Here is a 20,042-nt window from a genome sequence, read left to right on the forward strand (position 1 = left end):
TATCTTTTTGGCATACTTCCATCATTGTGTGTGTGTGTGTGTGTGTGTGTGTGTGTGTTTCAGTACTTTCTCGCTTTTTGGCACTACTAGATGCTCCAGCTTATCTTGTACATTTCCTCCCTCAGTCCTAGGGAGTCCAGTCATTTATCCAGAAACCCTGGTTCTTTCATTGGAGAATGATTTTAGAAACCAAGACTGGGGTGGTAGGTGTGTTAATTGCTACTGAATGTCATTGCTTCAAATATGTTTGTGTGTGTATATATGTATATATCCATATATATGAGTATATATATTCATATGTGTGTGTGTGTGTGTGTATATATATATATATATATATATATATATATGAATATGAGCCAAGCATGGTTGCTCATACCTGTAATCTCAGCTACTTGGGAGGCTGAGGTGGGAGGATCACTTAAGTCCTGGAGGTTGAGGCTACAGTGAGACATTATCTCACAACTATACTCCAGCCTAGGCAACAAAATGAGACTTTGTCTCAGAAAAAAAAAAAGGAAATGAATGAATAAACAGAAATATATCAACATTTCTGTGTGTAGACATATGTATATATAGTAAGGTAACCATAAGTTCGTACTGATGTCTTCAACTTTAATGTATTATGCATGGATTATTCTAGCCTCTTTCCCCAGCTTATCGGTAAATTGCCACACCAGCAGTGAGAAACCTGGCTCCCATCATCCATTTACTTTACTGTTCATTTCCAGTGTACATATATAGTGGTTTCAGAATTGTTAACCTGTATGCTTGTGGAAAGCAAGTTTATCAACTAGAGTACAATGCATATGCATAGCTCCTTTAGCTTGTGATCTTACAAACTCCATTCATTTTCAGTTAGTTAGGTCAGCACCTTATTTCCTCCCCCTTCGGTGAGGTTTCATACATCTATAGCACATTTATGTTCTTTTTTGTATATTGCCTTTCATTTTAGGATTCCTCAACTTCCTAATTGTTTTTTTCATTTACATACATTGAAGTTTATGCTGTGGTATAAAATTCTACGAGTTTTGACAAAGGCTTAATGTCTTGCATTTGCCATGATAATATCACACAGAATAGTTTTACTGCCCTAAAATATTCCCTGTGCTTCAAACTAGCAACCCACCCTCCACTTCCAAACTTCTGAAAATTGTGCTATTTTGAAACTCTAGACTGGCGCTAAACGTCTCCAGAATTTGACATCAAAATGAAAGTCATGGGAGATAGAATATTTCTGTCATAAAGGAACTATTTTAAACAAAGTGGACATTTAATGAATGGTGGTGTCATTTTTACCTGGTGAACTTTATTTTTACCTGGTTAGTATTTGTCTGAATAAAAATAAAGTACAGTATCTCATGTTGGAGAAAAATATAATTAAAAGAGGTAGAGATGATGAATGAATTTGAGAGATAAAGGGTGAACTGACAGATCATATTGATTTTATGTTTCTAATTTTCAAAATACTATTGAAAACATTTTCTTGGGTCATAGCTCAATAAATTTAAAGTTGTCACTTATTTTGTTCTAGATAAGAACCATCTTTTCTTTCCCCTCTCCTTTCTTTTTACCATTCAACCTCTCCTTTCTTCTCATCTTTACTTCCTCCTATATAAACGTTTACCCATTAAGTCCCTATTTTATGCAAGTCATATAATAGATGTTAGGAATGCATAGGTGAAAAAAGTTATCCATAACCTCAAGGACCTTTCTTATTACTTTTGAGGAAGGAAGAGATAAAAGTATAATCATCACATGGTAATTATTCTATTGGTGTAATAGGCACATAAAGAAATAGAGGAGTAACTCTGCCTTGGAGGATCAGGGAAGACTTCCAGTAGAAGCAAAGTGACCCCAGAGCCTTGGAGGAGGAGTGTTAATGTTTAAGGCAGATAAAGAAATGCAATGTAGAGCTACCAGTTAATTCTAGCTGGAGTGGTACAGGGGGCATTGAGAGACTGGTGTGATAGAACACGTTAGACAAGTATGGATCATGAAGGGCTCTGAGCTTAAATCTTACCCAGGGAATCATGAATAGAGCCACTGAAAAATTATAAGCAAGGTAATAATGACATCATATGGCATCTTAAAAAGCATGCTCTGGCAGGTGACTGGTGGGAGAATTAGACAAGATATGAAACCTGATCCTGGAAAGCTTCCCAGATGGCTAGTACCACAGTCCAGGTGGGAGATAATGAGGATCTGCGTTAGTTCAGTAACAGAAAGGAAAGAGCAGCAAGGAAGTCTGTGAGAAATATGTTAACAAACATTAGAAAGTAAGAAGGGAAAAAAGGCAGGGAAGTAGTACTAGAGAGTAACATCGAAGATGTTCTCTATATCCCATTCATCTTCATTCTCATTAAAGGGAATTTGAAACTTGATGGCAAAGAAGCACATTTTATGCAATTTTATATTGACTATTTCATAATTATGTTTCTAAGAATGAGTGTCAACACTTCCATAAAAATATCGATTCATGAGGAACACAGTTCCGATATTTCTTGACTCTAAATGTTATTAAAAGAAGAATGTAAAAAATGAGTTCAGAATTTGTAGTGTGTCTGTGACATGAAAATGCATTTAAACTTAGAGTTCTTCTTTTTTTAATGAGGAAATTATTCTGATGATTTTTGAAGATGCAATTCATAAAGATTGAAGTGAACACCCAAATTAATGTTCATGATATCAAAACAGAGTTAAACCTAAAGTAAATTTGTTCTTCGGCAGGATGAATCCTTAAAGCAACTGCAGGTAGTTCATCAACCATGGATCTTGCCAAGTGACACAGAAAGTGAAGGAGTGGAAGCAGAACAAGAGAAACGTGAGTAGACACTATTATTCATTGACAAATTTCTTTCACCAGAAGGAAATCGACAATAAAGGCATTTCACTTTCATAGCAATAAACAACTTCTATTAAAAAAAAAAATCCAGACAATTAGGAACCCATGTAAAGACAAGCTATTCTTTAGGTCTATGTTTTGATTCAGCAACATCTTAATTTTGGTGCAAAGACTCATAAACTAACTTTGAAAAAAAAAAAAGGAATTATTCTTCCTGAAGACCAACATAGTCTGTCTGATCAGAATATGAATCTTCTATAAATAGTGTAGAGTTAGATGAGTGATAATTTGTAATTATATTCAAAATTTCAAAATATGTCAGGATCAGCTGATTATTATATATGAAATTATCCTCATTAAATGAATATGTTTACATTTGTAAATACTGTTGTAAGTTCACAAAACAAGTTAATATTATAAGACAAATAGACTAATAGCTTTGGTTTAATTTGCTGTCTTTAATAACGATAAATCAATCACAATACTAATGCCATGGCTCAGTGCCTGCTCTCCAGGGTTTATTGAAATTGTAAGACATATGGGCCCAGAAATCTAGTTGAGAGGTTAGTATCAAAGTTTATTTATTTATTTTTACTAGTGGTAGCCCTCAGATAGGAATGACAATTACATGTGATAATGTAGCTCTCAAGATAATTGGTGTGAAATGATGAATAAATAATTCTCCAATACTTATATGTTACACAGGTAGCATTATAACCATGCATCTGGGGGAATCCAGGAAATTACACTTCCAGGTTAAAAGGCATTTTAAAATGTTCTATCCCACTTCCATAGCTGAAGGCTTATGTGGCCAGAGGGAGCACAAGCATGAGAGTGAATGCTCAGGTTAGAGGGCGGGGATGGAAGCCAAGGTTCACTCAGCTGTCACATTCAGAAATAGCGTGAAAAACACAGTGGTACTTTACAGATTCCATTGAAGGAAAACAGCACTCATCTTCTATAGAAAACAACTGATAAAGGCACAGAAGTAGAAGATACTTTAAGCAAGTACAAAAGCAAAGAGTATTTTGGAAGTCCCTTAATGCAAGGAATTCTTTTTTTTAAATTGCATTTTAGGTTTTGGGGTACATGTGAAGAATATGCAAGATTGTTGCATAGGTACACACACGGCAGTGTGATTTGCTGCCTTCCTCCCCTTCACCTATATCTGGCATTTCTCCCCATGCTCTCTCCCCACCTCCCCACCCCCTGTCCCTCCCCCATTTCCCCTTAACAGACCCCAGTGTGTAGTGCTCCCCTCCCTGTGTCCATGTGTTCTCATTGTTCAACACCTGCCTATGAGTGAGAACATGCGGTGTTTGATTTTCTGCTCTTGTGTCAGTTTGCTGAGAATGATGGTTTCCAGGTTCATCCGTGTCCCTACAAAGAACACGAACTCATCATTTTTAATGGCTGCATAATATTCCATGGTGTATATGTACCACATTTTCCCTGTCCAGTCTATCATTGATGGGGATTTGGGTTGTTTCCAGGTCTTTGCTATTGTAAACAGTGCTGCAATGAACATTTGTGTGCATGTGTCCTTATAGTAGAATGATTTATAATCCTTGGATATATACCCAGTAATGGGATTGCTGGGTCAAATGGAATTTCTATTTTTGGTCCTTAAGGAATCGCCACACTGTCTTCCACAATGGTTGAACTAACTTACACTCCTACCAACAGTGTCGAAGTGTTCCTATTTCTCCACATCCTCTCTAGCATCTGTTGTCTCCAGATTTTTTAATGAGCGCCATTCAAACTGTCGTGAGATATCTGAATGTAGTTTTGATTTGCATTTCTCTAATGACCAGTGATGATGAGCATTTTTTCATATGTTTGTTGGCATCCTGTATGTCTTCTTTTGTAAAGTGTCTGTTCATATCCTTCACCCACTTTTGAATGGGCTTGTTTGTTTTTTTCTTGTACATCTGTCTTAGTTCTTTGTAAATTCTGGATATCAGCCCCTTCTCAGATGGGTAGATGGCAAAAATTTTTTCCCTTCTGTTGGTTGCCAATTGACTCTAATGACTGTTTCTTTTGCCGTGCATAAGCTGTGGAGTTTGATTAGGTCCCATTTGTCTATTTTGGCTTTTGTTGCCAGTGCTTTTAGTGTTTTGGTCATGAAATCCTTGCCTATGCCTATGTCCTGAATGGTTTTGCCTAGATTTTCTTCTAGGATTTTTATGGTGTTAGGTCTTATGTTTAAGTCTTTAATCCATCTGGAGTTAATTTTAGTGTAAGGTGGCAGGAAGGGGTCCAGTTTCTGCTTTCTGCACATGGCTAGCCAGTTTTCCCAACACCATTTATTAAACAGGGACTCCTTCCCCATTTCTTGTTTTTGTCAGGTTTGTCAAAGATCGGATAGTTGTAGATATGTTGTATTTCCTTGAAGGCCTCTGTTCTGTTCCATTGGTCTATATCTCTGTTTTGGTACCAGTACCATGCTGTTTTCATTACTGTAGCCTTGTAGTATAGTTTGAAGTCCGGTAGTGTGATGCCTCCTGCTTTGTTCTTTTTGCTTAGAATTGACTTGGCTATGCAGGCTCTCTTTTGGTTCCATATGAAGTTTAAGGTGTTTTTTTCCAGTTCTGTGAAGAAGGTCATTGGTAGCTTGATGGGAATAGCGTTGAATCTGTAAATTACTTTGGGCAGTATGGCCATTTTCACGATGTTGATTCTTCCTAACCATGAACATGGAATGTTTCTCCATCTGTTTGTATCCTCTCTTATTTCATTGAGCAATGGCTTGTAGTTCTCCGTGAAGAGGTCCTTTACGTTCCTTGTTAGTTGTATTCCTAGATACTTTATTCTCCTTGTAGCAATTGGGAATGGCAGTTCGTTCTTGATTTGGCTCTCTTTAAGTCTATTACTGGTGTATAGGAATGCTTGTGATTTTTGCACGTTGATTTTGTATCCTGAGACTTTGCTGAAGTTGTTTATCAGTTTCAGGAGATTTTGGGCTGAGATGATGGGGTCTTCCAGATATACAATCATGTCATCTGCAAATAGAGACAATTTGATTTCCTCCTTTCCAATTTGGATACCCTTTATTTCTTTTTCTTGCCTGATTGCTCTGGCTAGAACTTCCGGTACTATATTGAATAGGAGTGGTGAGAGAGGGCATCCTTGTCTAGTGCCAGATTTCAAAGGGAATGCTTCCAGTTTTTGCCCATTCAGTATGATATTGGCTGTTGGTTTGTCGTAAATAGCTTTTATTGTTTTGAGATACGTTCCGTCAATACCTAGTTTATTGAGGGTTTTTAGCATAAAGGGTTGTTGAATTTTGTCGAAAGCCTTCTCTGCATCAATTGAGATAATCATGTGGTTTTTGTCTTTGGTTCTGTTTATGTGGTGAATTACGTTTATGGACTTGCGTATGTTGAACCAGCCTTGCATCCCCGGGATGAATCCTACTTGATCATGGTGGATGAGCTTTTTGATATGCTGTTGCAATCGGTTTGCCAGTATTTTATTGAAGATTTTTGCATCTATGTTCATCATGGATATTGGCCTGAAATTTTCTTTTCTTGTTGAGTCTCTGCTGGGTTTTGGTATCAGGATGATGTTTGTCTCGTAAAATGATTTGGGAAGGATTCCCTCTTTTTGGATTGTCTGGAATAGTTTCAGAAGGAATGGTATCAGCTCCTCTTTGTATGTCTGGTAGAATTCAGCTGTGAACCCATCTGGACCTGGGCTTTTTTTGGGTGGTAGGCTCTTTGTTGCTGCCTCAACTTCAGACCATGTTATTGGTCTATTCAGGGTTTCGGCTTCTTCCAGGTTTAGGCTTGGGAGGATGCAGGTGTCCAGGAATTTATCCATTTCTTCCAGGTTTACTAGTTTATGTGCATAGAGTTGTTTGTAATAATCTCTGATGATGGTTTGGATTTCTGTGGAATCTGTGATGATATCCCCTTTATCGTTTTTTATTGCATCAATTTGGTTATTCTCTCTTTTCTTTTTTATTAATCTGGCTAGTGGTCTGTCTATTTTGTTGATCTTTTCAAAAAACCAGCTCCTGGATTTATTGATTTTTTGAAGAGTTTTTTGTGTCTCTATTTCCTTCAGTTCTGCTCTGATCTTAGTTATTTCCTGTCTTCTGCTAGGTTTTGAGTTTTTTTGATCTTGCTCCTCTAGCTCTTTCAATTTTGATGATAGGGTGTCAATTTTAGATCTCTCCTTTCTTCTCATGTGGGCACTCATTGCTATATATTTTCCTCTAGAGACTGCTTTAAATGTGTCCCAGAGATTCTGGTATGTTGTGTCTTCGTTCTCATTGGTTTCGAAGAACATCTTTATTTCTGCCTTCATTTCGTTGTTTATCCAGTCAACATTCAAGAGCAAGTTGTTCAGTTTCCATGAAGCTGTGCGGTTCTGAGTTAGTTTCTGCATTCTGAGTTCTAACTCGATTGCACTGTGGTCTGAGAGACTGTTTGTTATGATTTCTGTTCTTTTGCATTTGCTGAGGAGTGATTTATTGCCAATTATGTGGTCAATTTTAGAGTAGGTGTGATGTGGTGCTGAGAAGAATGTATATTCTGTGGATTTGGGGTGGAGAGTTCTGTAAATGTCTATTAGGTTGGCTTGTTCCAGGTCCGTATTCAGGTCCTGGATATCCTTGTTGATTTTCTGTTTGGTTGATCTGTCTAATATTGACAATGGGGTGTTAAAGTCTCCCACTATTATTGTGTGGGAGTCTAAGTCTCTTTGTAAGTCATTAAGAACTTGCCTTATGTATCTGGGTGCTCCTGTATTGGGTGCGTATATATTTAGGATCGTTAGCTCTTCTTGTTGCAGTGATCCTTTTACCATTATGTAATGTCCTTCTTTGTCTCTTTTGATCTTTGTTGCTTTAAAGTCTATTTTATCAGAGATGAGAATTGCATCTCCTGCCTTTTTTTGCTCTCCATTTGCTTGGTAGATCTTCCTCCATCCCTTTATTTTGAGCCTTTGTGTATCCTTACATGTAAGATGGGTTTCCTGGATACAGCACACTGATGGGTTTTGGCTTTTTATCCAATTTGCCAGTCTGTGTCTTTTGATTGGGGCATTTAGTCCATTGACTTTTAGGGATAGTATTGTTATGTGTGAATTTGATGCTGTCATTTTGATGCTACCTGGCTGTTTTGTTGGTTAGTTGATGCAGATTCTTGATTGTGTTGATGCTCTTTTACCATTTGGTGTGTTTTTGGAGTGGCTGGTACTGGTTGTTCCTTTATATGTGTAGAGCCTCTTTCAGGAGTTCTTGTAGAGCAGGTTTGGTGGTGATGAAATCTCTGAGTGCTTGCTTGTTCACAAAGGATTTTATTTTTCCTTCACTTATGAAGCTTAGTTTGGCTGGATAGGAGATTCTGGGTTGAAAGTTCTTTTCTTTAAGGATGTTGAACATTGGCCCCCAATCTCTTCTGGCTTGTAGGGTTTCTGCTGAGAGATCTGCTGTGAGTCTAATGGGCTTCCCTTTGTGGGTAACCCGACCTTTCTCTCTGGCTGCCCTTAGCATTTTCTCTTTCATTTCAACCCTGGTGAATCTGACGATTATGTGTCTTGGGGTTGCTCTTCTTGAGGAATATCTTTGTGGTGTTCTCTGTATTTCCTGGATTTGAATATTGGTCTGCCTTGCTAGGTTGGGGAAGTTTTCCTGGATAATATCCTGAAGAGTATTTTCCAGCTTGGATTCATTCTCTTCATCACATTCAGGTACACCTATCAGACGTAGATTGGGTCTTTTCACATAGTCCCACATTTCTTGAAGATTTTGTTCATTCCTTTTTGCGCTTTTTTCTCTGTTCTTGCCTTCTCTTTTTATTTCATTGAGTTGATCTTCGACCTCTGATATCCTTTCTTCTGCTTGGTCAATTTGGCTGTTGAAGCTTGTGCATGCTTCACGAAGTTCTCGTGTTGCGTTTTTCAGCTCCATCAATTCACTTATACTCCTCTCTATGCTGTCCATTCTGGTCAGCAGTTCGTCCAATCTTTTTTCAAGGTTCCTATTTTCTTTGCGTTCGGTTAGAACATGTTCTCTTAGATCACTGTAGTTTCTTACTACCCACCTTCTGAAGTCTGATTCTGTCATTTCATCACCCTCGTTCTCCATCCGGTCTGGTTCCCTTGCTGGTGAGGAGTTGTGATCCCTTTTAGGAGGAGAGGTGTTCTGGTTTCGGGAGTTTTCATCCTTTTTGCGCTGGTTTCTTCCCATTTTTGTGGGTTTATCCACCTGTTGTCTGTCTCTGTCCCAGGGAGATGGAGCTTTATGAGTTTCCGTTGCACTACTGCCTTTTTTGATTTTTCTTTCAGGTCTGACCCGCCCAGCTAGCAGCAGGCCTAGCCACTGCCTGCCTGCAGGGGCTTTGCTGAGCTGCTGTGGGCTCCGCCCAGCTGCCCTGAGCTCTTCCCTGTAGTCCTTTTTATATGGGCGTAGTTAGAACTGTCTCTGCAAGGGTGGCCCCGCCTCTGTTATGGTGGACTCTCTCTGTTGTGGCAGGTTGCCTCAGCAATGGCGGGTTGCCTCGGCAACGGCAGCCTGCCTCTGTAGTGGTGGAGAGTCTCAGTAATGGCGGAAGCCCCTCCCCCACGGAGCGGGACCGTCCCGGTTCAGCTGTGCTTGGTTTGAAGGGCTCAACCCAGAGGGTTTCCAATTACTGTTTTTGTTTTCGTTGTTGTTGGGGGTGGAGGGGTGGGACCAATGGAGCCTGATCACCTGGCTCCCTGACTCAGAGTCTTTTCTTTTAAGTTGAATGACCCCGCGTTCCATTCCGGTCGCTTGCTGAAAAGGCGCCGGGATCTCCCGTGCTGCGACTCACGGAGTCGGCTCGAACTGCGGCGCCGGCTCCTGGTGGATTTTTTGCCTAGGAATCTCCTGGCCTGACTCGCTATTTCAGATGAATGGGCAACTCTGCCGTCTCAGGGCTCTGCTGGCCAGCTAAGAGGGCTCCCAGACCAGTGGCTTTTGTACGGAGAACCGCAGCAACAGGGAGTGGTCACAGCAGCCGCGCGGACAGAATCAGCCCCGCGGGGGCCAAAACAGCCGCACAGGCTGGGACTGCGACGCTGGCGACCCCTCTGCCTGGGTATCTCCTGGTCTGTGGGCAATAAGAGTTCGTCTGGAAATGCGGCGTCCACTCACCCTCTGCACTTTCACTGGGAGCTGAAGTCCTGAGCTGTTCTTAGGCGGCCATCTTCCCAGCATTCCTCTTCTGCTAGACTTTGAGTTTTTTTGATCTTGCTCCTCTAGCTCTTTCAATTTTGATGCTAGGGTTTCAATTTTAGATCCTCCTTGCTTCTCATGTAGGCACTTATTGCTATATATTTTCCTCTAGAGACTGCTTTAAATGTTTCCCAGAGATTCTGGTATGTTGTGTCTTCGTTCTTGTTGGTTTTGAAGAACATCTTTATTTCTGCCTTCATTTCATTGTTTATCCAGTCAACATTCAAGAGCAAGTTGTTCAGTTTCCATGAAGCTGTGCGGTTCTGAGTTAGTTTCTTAATGCAAGGAATTCTAAGTAAAATGGTCTGGAAAATATATTAGTGTGGGATACAGAGAAAAGAATCCCCAAGTCTTAAAGTATTAATAGTGGCCCAAAAGTTTTATGAAAAAAATGGAAACACACTTACATGCCTCCATCTTCCCACATATTTAAATAACATAAGCACTCAACCTAGAGTTTTGCTATAGTGATTTTCACCAAATTCTTTTGAGGTCTTCGAAAATTTCAATTAAAAAAAAAAACCTTAAAGCACTGTGTGTGTGTACTGTATAAACACAATATAAGAAAATGTGCTAGTTTTACTGTTAGATCCTGCAAGAGGTGCCCAATGTGGACAAAACTGGTAAACAACATCCTTAGAGAATGCCCTGGCATGTTATTATATGAGTGTGCTATATTTTATAATGAACTAAGACAAGGAAAGAATTCAACAAAATAGCATACTATATCCCATTTCAAATTTATACTCTTTTTTCTTTTCCTTAAATCCGTATATCTCCAATCAATATTAATAGTAGAAAACATAGCCTAATCATGTAAAGGATATGCAAATCCCCAGAACTTTCTTCAGCCCTTGTCATCTAATATATATTGCCTTTCTACATGTATTTTTACAATATTTTGGCAGTAAGTTTTAATTTTCTTCTCTTCTACTAGGGTGCAAGTTATTTGAGAGAAAGAGTCTATCCCTTTTTTTCATCTTATTTAGACACATAATAAGCCTTCAATAAATATCAGAAGAATTAGTACATGAATAAGTAAATCAATGAATAGATTTGTTTTTTCCAACTTGTTTATCAGGACAGTTAGAAATTAAAAAATAAAGCAAAATAAATAACAATTATAACTATAAATAATTGTTATAAAAGTTATTTATACTTTTATTAAAATTTTAATATTGGATTTATAGTTTATCCATGGATTTTGCTAAATGGTTTATCAATCACTCTAAAGAAGGCTATTCTTAAACTCTTGTCACCACAGACCTAGAACCAAAAATATTTGATCTCAGCAATGTTGTACTGGGAGATGATCCTTGACAATGGTAAATTGCTTGAAATAAAATCAGGGTTTAAAATAATTGGGTGGTATTGGAAGCCACCTGGACATAGAATGCTAGTTAGCATTGTAGCCAAGCTCCTAGCACAGAGATGCAAATATTTTCAAGAGTGGCTTCTATCAGCCAGGCGCTAGGACAGTATAAGTTGTAGCCACAGAAGCACTGGCACCTCCACTGATACTTGCAGCGAACGCACATGTGGTTTGTAGAACAGCTGGATAGATATGCGTAGATCATCTACCTCTTTCTTAGAAAGGAAATAAATGACATAAATCTTTGTGAGCCCAGTATCTGATTTAGAGTTTACAGGCTCATATCCTAGAAACTTATGGGTGAGTAAGATGACAAGTTTATCATTTCAACAATACCTGCTTCTTGACTCAGCTTTCTATAAATTATGCCTAGGTAATTTTATGGAATTCTCTAATTTCTCTTTGGACAAAATCATCTTGGCAGAAAGTTTCCAAATAATGTCAGGGGTAGTGCATGTTTTTTATTGCATCATTTAAAAATAAGATTTGGCTCAAATAAATTTTTCTAAATGAACACCTTTAGAAAAGATATTGTGAACAATTAAATAGGGAGATTTATAAACTTTTTTATAAGCAAGATAAGTAAAACCTTTGATTAAATAGATTTTTTTTCTTTACTCTGCTTTTAATTAAAAAGTATAAATTCAAGTGTGAAAAAAGTTGTGTCAGGGTATCAGGGTGTGTTTGTTTCTAATCTCTCAGGTGATGGCCTGAAGTCACTAAACAAATCAAATTCTAAATATTTGAATCTATTGGGGTACTTTTTTAATATTCATATTCTGGGACTCTACTTTAGACCCTACTGAATCAGAATCTCTGTGATTGGGACTCTGAATCCTGCATTTTTCACACTTTGTTAATATTTGCTTATTCTAAAAGTTTGCTTATTCTAAAAGTTGAGAACTAGAAGAAAATGTTCAATGAATCAGAGGGTTATGTTTTTCTAATTTGCTCCATTAGTATTGTTAAACTTTGAGTCTTATTTTTCTAGGCTTCTTTCCTCAACTATAAATTAAGTTTGAGTATGACACGTGAGGTTGGAGAAAAAGGAAGGCTGAAATTAGAAGGAATATACATGGAGAAGATACAAATGACAGTGCATTAGTTTGTTTTCACACTGCTGTAAAGAACTACCTGAGACTGGGTAATTACAAAGAGGTCTAATTGACTCACAGTTCCCCATGTCTGGGGAGGCCTCAGGAAACTTACAGTCATGACAGAAGAAGGAGAAGCAAGTGCTTTCTTCTTAAGGTGGTAGGAGAGAGAGCAATGAAGGTCACACATTTTAAACCATCAGATCTCATGAGAACTCACTATCGTGAGAACAAGGGGGATACCTGCCCCCATGATCCAATTACCTCCCACCAGGCTCCTTTTCTGACACACGGGGATTACAATTTGACATGAGATTTGGGTGGGGACACTGAGCCAAACAATATCACACCTGTCCTCCAGACTGTGGGGTCAATGCTTACAAAATCAAGACATAAAACGTTCAGAATCAGTTTAGCTAGTACTCTCCAATTACATTTTAGATTTTTAAAAACACAAATAAACAAACTAAAAACACAGAAGCCAGCAAACAAGAAATCAAAACATGCCAAACCAACAAAACAATACATGTGTCAAATAGTCACAGTGACAGATGAAAGCTAATGCTGTCATAAAATATTAAAACTCCCCACCTGGGTTTGGGTCCTAGACTCGAGGCCTTAATGTCTGTAACAGTAGGTGATTTGGCCCTGGGTCTCCTTAAGGCAGGGAGATTGAGATTATGACACTGTATAGAGCCTGTCACCTGCAAGGGCTGCCTTAGGTATAAAAAGGGAAACAAAATACCTGTACTCTCCAGCTGTGGAACAAGCCATGAAATTTGCTATTGGTACTAGACTTTGAATGAAAAATCTAAAGTTATGCATAGGGAATCAAACTCTCAGCTCTGTACTTTAGTTATTGGGTTCAAATTTGCACTACCTGTATTGTTAGAGACCCTAAATAATAATAATTGGCCAGCTTCATTAAAGTTCACAGGGTCCTCTCATATGGAAATGTAAGAACTGGGGCATTTAGAACTCTCAAAGATTTAAATATCTACTCCTGCTGGAGATGAACTGTCAATCAAATTACAAACTGTATGGAAAGTTGTAGCAAAATAACAAAGTGAGCAAATGCTAGAAACTCTAGAATTAGCATGATCAGAATGGAAAGAAATAAGACAATCAGGAAGAGATTATATTAAAAGTATGCCTAAGATACTTAAAGATATTAAAAGAAAACGAAAAGGAACTATACTGAAAGAATTCTATAGTAAGGAAAAAGACAAAGAGATATTTAGAAGATTATCAAGAACTTCTCCAAGTTAAAAAAAAAAAGTTACTGAAATTAAAAATTTAATGTTTTAAGTATCTCATTAAAAAATTCTGAAGATAGAATTAGAGGAATGAAAAATGGAAAGTTAGCAAGAAAGCAATAAAAAATATGAAGAGATGGGAAATTCAAATTTCAGGTTAGGTATCGTGGTGTGTGTGTGGGTGGGTGTGTATATGTGTATTTATGCATTTATAAAAATACATACATGTGCTTACATATACACATATAGATACAGCTTTAAATATATATGTGTATATGTATACATACACAAACATACATATACATTATAAGCTGTATATAATACAATCTCCAGAAGAGAAAATAGAAGGAAGTCAATGGTGAAAGATTCAGTGACTGGAAACTTTCCAGAATAATGGAAAGTTTTAATTCTCAAATTGGAATGTATGACAAACACTATCTTGACATTCACATTGTAAAAATGCAGAGTATCACAAAGAAAGAAAATCTAAAAACAAGAAAAAGCACCTGGATTGCATAAAAATAGTAAAGTTAGACAACAGAATTTTCATCAATTAAAACTACAGACTTCCAAAAGGTTGAGAGAAAATTTTGTGCCCAGAGAAACTACCATGTGTCAGTGATCAGCATTCATAGGTCTTTACTAAAGAAATTGTTCTAGGTTATATTTCAGTAGAAAAATAATTGATTCCAGAAGGATTTTCAAGTATTTAAAAAAAAAACAAATATTAGAGGAAATATTGGTAAACATGTCAAACTTTAAGAATTACTGGCAAACATAGAAAAGAACAAGATCATATCCTTTGCAGGGACATGGATGAAGGTGGAGGCCATTATCCTCAGCAAACCAACACAGAAACAGCAAACCAAACACCACATGTTCTCACTTACAAATGGGAGCTGAATGATGAGAACACATGGACACACGCAGGGAAACAACACACACTGGGGCCTGTCTGTGGTAGGGTAGTGGGAGTGCATCAGGAAGAATAGCTAATGGATGCTGGGCTTAATACCTATAGGTGATGGGATGATCTGTGCAGCAAACCACCATGGCACACTTATGTAACATGGTTTACTTATGTAACAGACCTGCACATCCTGCACATGCACTCCTGAATAAAATAAAAGTTAAAGATTTTAAAAAGTACTGCCAAAAATAAAAAATATTAATTTCCTCTAGAAAACAGGAAATGGGTGGGAGAAAAATATGGTACATATAAAAATGTGTTGGTCTAAATAAGTCTAAATAGTTCATAATTACAAAAACCTGGTATAAGAAATAAATGGTGATATGAAAGTTCTGCTTAATCCATTTTATTATTAATATGATAAATGTTATATTCATAAGCTATGAGGGTCTTTAATAAAATAAAACTTATATATGCATACAGGTTGAGTATCTCTTATCTGAAATTATTGGATTTCAGATTTTTTATATTTTTGATTTTGGAATTTTTTTTCTCTTTTAAAAATTTCTTTGAGAAAGTGTGACAGGGTCTCACTCTGTCACCCATACTGGAGTGCAGGGGGGATAATCACAGCTCACTGCAACCTCTACCTCTAGGGCTCAAACAATCCTCCCACCTCAGCCTCCTGAGTACCTGGGACTACTGACATACAAACCACAATTGGCTATTTTTTTAATTTTTTAAAAAATTTTTATAGAAACAGAGTCTCACTATATTGCCCAGGCTGGTCTCAAACTCCTTGTCTCAAGCAATCCTCCGTCCCTGAACTCCCAAAGTGCTGGGATAACTAGTATGCACCATTGTGCCCAGTATTTTTTTTTTTTTTGGACAGGCTCTTGCTCTGTTACCCTGGCTGGACTACAGTAGCATAATCATAGCTCACTGCAGCCTCAGCCTTCTGAAGCCAAGTGATTCTCCCACCTCAGCCTCCTGAGTAGCCAGGACTACAAGTATGCACCACCACACTTGGCTAATTTTTATATTTTTTGTAGTGATAATATTTCACCATGTTGCCAGGCTGGTCTTGAACCCCTGGGCTCAAGTGATCTGTCCACTTCAGTTTCCCAAAGTGCTAGGATTACAGGCATGAGCCACATGCCTGCCCAGCTTTTGGAATCTTTGTATTATACATACCAGTTGAGTATCCATAAAAATCCTAAATCTAAAATCTGAAACATTGCAGTCAGCATTTCCTTTGAATGTCATGTCAATGCTCAAAATGTTTTAGATTTTGGAACATTTTGGAGTTTGGATTTTCAGATTTCTGGATTAGGGATAGTCTGTATGTGTAGATACATATACTGTCTAAGTAACTGTTAATTTTTCTTCTATTTGTATTCTGTTTCTTAGGCTGCATAATCTAAATTGACCTATCTTCATTTTTTCTTATGGCAGCTAAAATCTGCTGTTAAGCCCCTCTAGTGGATTTTTATTTCAATTTCAGCATTTCTAGTTTGTGCCCTTTATAATTTGTATCTCTTTATTGCTAGTATCCATTTGGTGACCCGTCATTCTCATACTGTAATTTATGTGACATAGTTTTCTTTAGTTATTTGAATATATTATAGTAGCTGATTAAAAGTCTTCATGTAGTAAGTTCACCATCTGGGCTTCCCCATGGACAGTTTTTATTGACTGCTTCTTCTTTTTCTATTTATGGGCCATACTTTCCTGTTTCTTGGCATGTCATTATTTGTGTTTTGTTGTTCAAAACTGAACATGTAATACAACATAATTTGGAAATTCTGGACTTTAGACCCTTTCTCCCAGGGTTTGTTATTGCTGCTGTTTGTTTTGCTGCTGCTGCTGCTGCTGCTGCTTCTTTGTCTAGCGACTTCTATAAACTAATACAGGTCAAGTCTAAATTATGTTGTACTCAGCCACTAAAGTCTCTGCTCAGGAGCATAGTGGTCAAGTAATGATTGCACAAGTGTCAAGCCATTTCACGAACACTCAAGCAGTTATTAATTCTTCTTTCACAGAGCCTCTGTGTCACTCAGAGGAAAGATATAGAGCTTTATGGAGTGTTTCCTAATAGGTGCACAGCATTGCATATCTCTGTGGCCTCCTGTGGTAAACTCATTCACTAGATTTTCTTTTAAATTTTTTTGGTGAGCTTCTTGTTTACCCCAGCTGGTATTACTCTCTGAGACAGCTGTAATGTAATTCTACTGTCCCTGATTGTTTTTGACAAACATCCTAAGGGCAGAGGTTCTTACTGAGTGAGCTTTAATTCAAGTAAAATAAAAAAGCACTTCAGGGATTTTCCAGGCAGCTTCCATATAAGTCAAGGAGTGACAATTTTCTGAGAGTGCAGCATTTGAGAAAACCTCAGATACATCTTTCCCCCTCTAGCATTTGCTAGGCTGCCTGGTTCACAGCTACTGTCGTTGTGAGTCTTCTCATTACTGTGAATTTTTAAGGCTACTGTAGAGTTAGTGAGAAGTATATTGACATAGGGCAAGTTAAAACCCCACATAACTCACTGTTGCTATTGAGATTCAGCTGTTTTTCTTGAATTAATGTTCTATGTGTTGTTGCAAGCCTTTGGTTTATTGCCAGAGTTCTGAAAAAAGTTAATTCTGATGATTTTTTGTCGGTGTTCTTATTGCTTTTAAGGGGCAAATATTTATTTGTGTTCTCGTAGAATGGCTATGCACTTCTATTTCTAGAATATCTATAATTTGCAGCATCCCTGTTAACTTCTGGAAGAAGAAGTGCTCTAAGCTCTTAGGAGAGGCTAGTCTAATCTACTCATCTTACTCTTAATTCTCTCAATTTAGTTTTGGGGAAATTGAAGTTCCAAGAGAATGTAGACATGTTCATGTCACTTAGTGGCAGAGGCAGGACTAGAAGGAAGGTCTCCTGATTGGACTCAGTGTGCTATTCGTTTTCATTGACCCATGCTTCACTTATGACTTCCCTTCCCATTACTAGGAGTGACACGGTTTATGCTATGACTCTTGAGAGCAGAAGAGCTTAGTGCAATACGTGGAGCCACAATATTCCATTGGCCACACGGAATGTGGCCAGGTTTTCACCTTGAAAAAAAAATTTTTTTCTCCTTAACTAACTTCAGGTTACTTCTTTCCAGGCAGTCTCCCAAGATTTGTATTTGAGCAATATTTGAAATAGTGGTACTAGGTTATTAGAGTTGATTTTGTCACCAGGCCCAAGAAAAGGTACTAACAGATTGATCTAGCAAATGAAAGCATAGAAGGGGTGAGAAAGAAAGCTAGGTACTGTATGGGATATAAAGGCTAAAATGAGTTAATAGTCAATTAGGTCAGACAAGTGTCAGGATTTCATGAGACTCAGAACTCTCCAGATTTTAATAGTATTAGGATTGTGCCATCAGAAATAGGCACCAGAAATTTGGGTACACATATCTCAGGAAATAAGTGATACAGGACTTTGGTGCTTTGTCATTATTTAAAGGTCAGCTGCATTATCTCACACAAGTATTTGTTGAGAAAACACGTAACACACACTGGAAACAACTAAGAATAAAACCACAATATTAGTACAATAAAAATACATGACAATGGCTAGAAAAATGAGCTCTTAAAGAAAAAAAGACAAAACTTTCTAGTAAACTGTAGTAGGTGCTTTCAGAAGATCAAAATAAATCTCGATACTTTTTTTTTTCTTTTTAAAAATTGTATTCATTTAGTTGGTTTTTAAATAGAGACAAGGTCTGGCTATGTTGCCCAAACTGGTCTCAAACTCTTTGAGCTCAAGTGATCCTCCCTCCTCAGACTCCCAAAGTGCTGGGATTACTAATGTAAACCACCATGTCTGGCTTTTGTTCCTTTTTTAAACATAGTCTCACTCTGTCACACAGCCTGGAGTGCAGTATACAGTGGCATGATCACAGTTCACTGCAGCCTGGACCTTCCCAGGCTTGATAAATTTTTAATCCCACATCTTCACTTTCAACATATTACGAGATTTAGAAAGTTCTAAAGCTTCTACTAAAAAGTTCAGGGCATCTAAACCCTTATTAAATAAATTAAGTATATCAGACATCTGTATATTTATGTTACTATCATAAATATTTTAGGATTGATCTTTAATAAATATAAAAGTGAGGTAAAAACAATTACTATGAATTATTTGTTCAAAGCAAAACATTCCAATGCCATATTGTATTTTTTCATTATAATACTGGTTGTAGAGAATTATTTGGATCTGAATAACTTTTCTGCAATTTCTGGAGGGCAAATGCCTCTGAATCATTTGTGTGCTATTCTTATTTTGAAATGTTCCTCATGTTTGTGGTAAAACTCTGATATTATGAAAGGTCCAATTGATTCATAAGGCCCTAGAAAAAAATTTAAAGGGTAACATTTAATAACATATAAAACTTAATCTCACCAAATAAACTATTATTAAGTGTAATGGAAAAATGTGTCAAGTTGCTCAGTAATATATAAGGTTACATGCTTCAGACTACCTGCTTTGTTTATTAACATGTCTTAGGCATGTACAATAGTCACCAGAAAATTTCATAGCAAGCATCAGAGAAGGCTGTATTTAAACAATAAGATGATAGAACTATTCTTTTACAATGCATAATTATTTGGATTGGAGCAATGCATGAAGTTTAAGTCTTTAAAAGTCAGAATAGAGGAGACATGATCCAATTTTTTATTTTTAATAATCAGAGTTATAAAGGAGTGGCATATGTTTTCAATTCTTGTATTAAACACTTTTCATTTGTCTTGGAATATTTTTATATCTGTTCTAGGTGTGGCCTAAAACCACAAAGATTTAGTTCATTCTTTAACCTTGACGGACGTAGCTTATAGGACAGCCTTATATCAGATGGAGCATATCTTTCACATTTAAGAATGTATTGGCTGGCTGCAAGCAAAGCCTATTGTTTGTCTCTATGGATTGTTTTGTGTATTTTTTTGGTCACTGCAAGAACTTGAGCAGATTCACACCAGCCAAGCTGTTTCATGATTTTCTTTGGCTCTCTTTGCAGTATTGACCTGCTTTGCCTTCACAAATTTAAAAGATCTTGGATTATTGTCCCAAACCAGGAATTTAGTTAAGATTTTCCAATAAGTCTCATATGCCCTATGGGCCAGATGACCTCCTTAAAACAATCGTATTTGTGGATCTTGAAAAGCCAACATGCATGTACTGAGCAGCTACCACATGTTGGCCTCTCTTGTGTGTTTCTCTCTACCAAGTGATGGAGAAGTTCATAAGCATCTGAAGCAATAGGCATACTGTTTCCTAAGAGAAATAGAATGTTAAAGAAACCATAGTAAGGAAATATCACATTTAGTTGAC

The 20,042-nt window shown here is 37.4% G+C and overlaps 1 protein-coding gene across 4 annotated transcripts in view; it reads left to right on the forward strand.

Annotated features, from left to right (window-relative positions):
* Positions 1-20,042, forward strand: part of C15H8orf34 (chromosome 15 C8orf34 homolog) — a 448,873-nt gene that overhangs the window by 410,279 nt on the left and 18,552 nt on the right. For all 4 annotated transcript variants that reach the window (XM_074386744.1, XM_003942901.4, XM_074386742.1 and 1 more), the window contains one exon: positions 2,728-2,821. In XM_074386744.1, the coding sequence (XP_074242845.1) occupies positions 2,728-2,821 (94 nt within the window). The remainder of the gene's footprint in view (positions 1-2,727; positions 2,822-20,042) is intronic.

This window comes from Saimiri boliviensis, chromosome 15 (genome assembly GCF_048565385.1).
Source record: "Saimiri boliviensis isolate mSaiBol1 chromosome 15, mSaiBol1.pri, whole genome shotgun sequence".
Taxonomy (NCBI): domain Eukaryota; kingdom Metazoa; phylum Chordata; class Mammalia; order Primates; family Cebidae; genus Saimiri; species Saimiri boliviensis.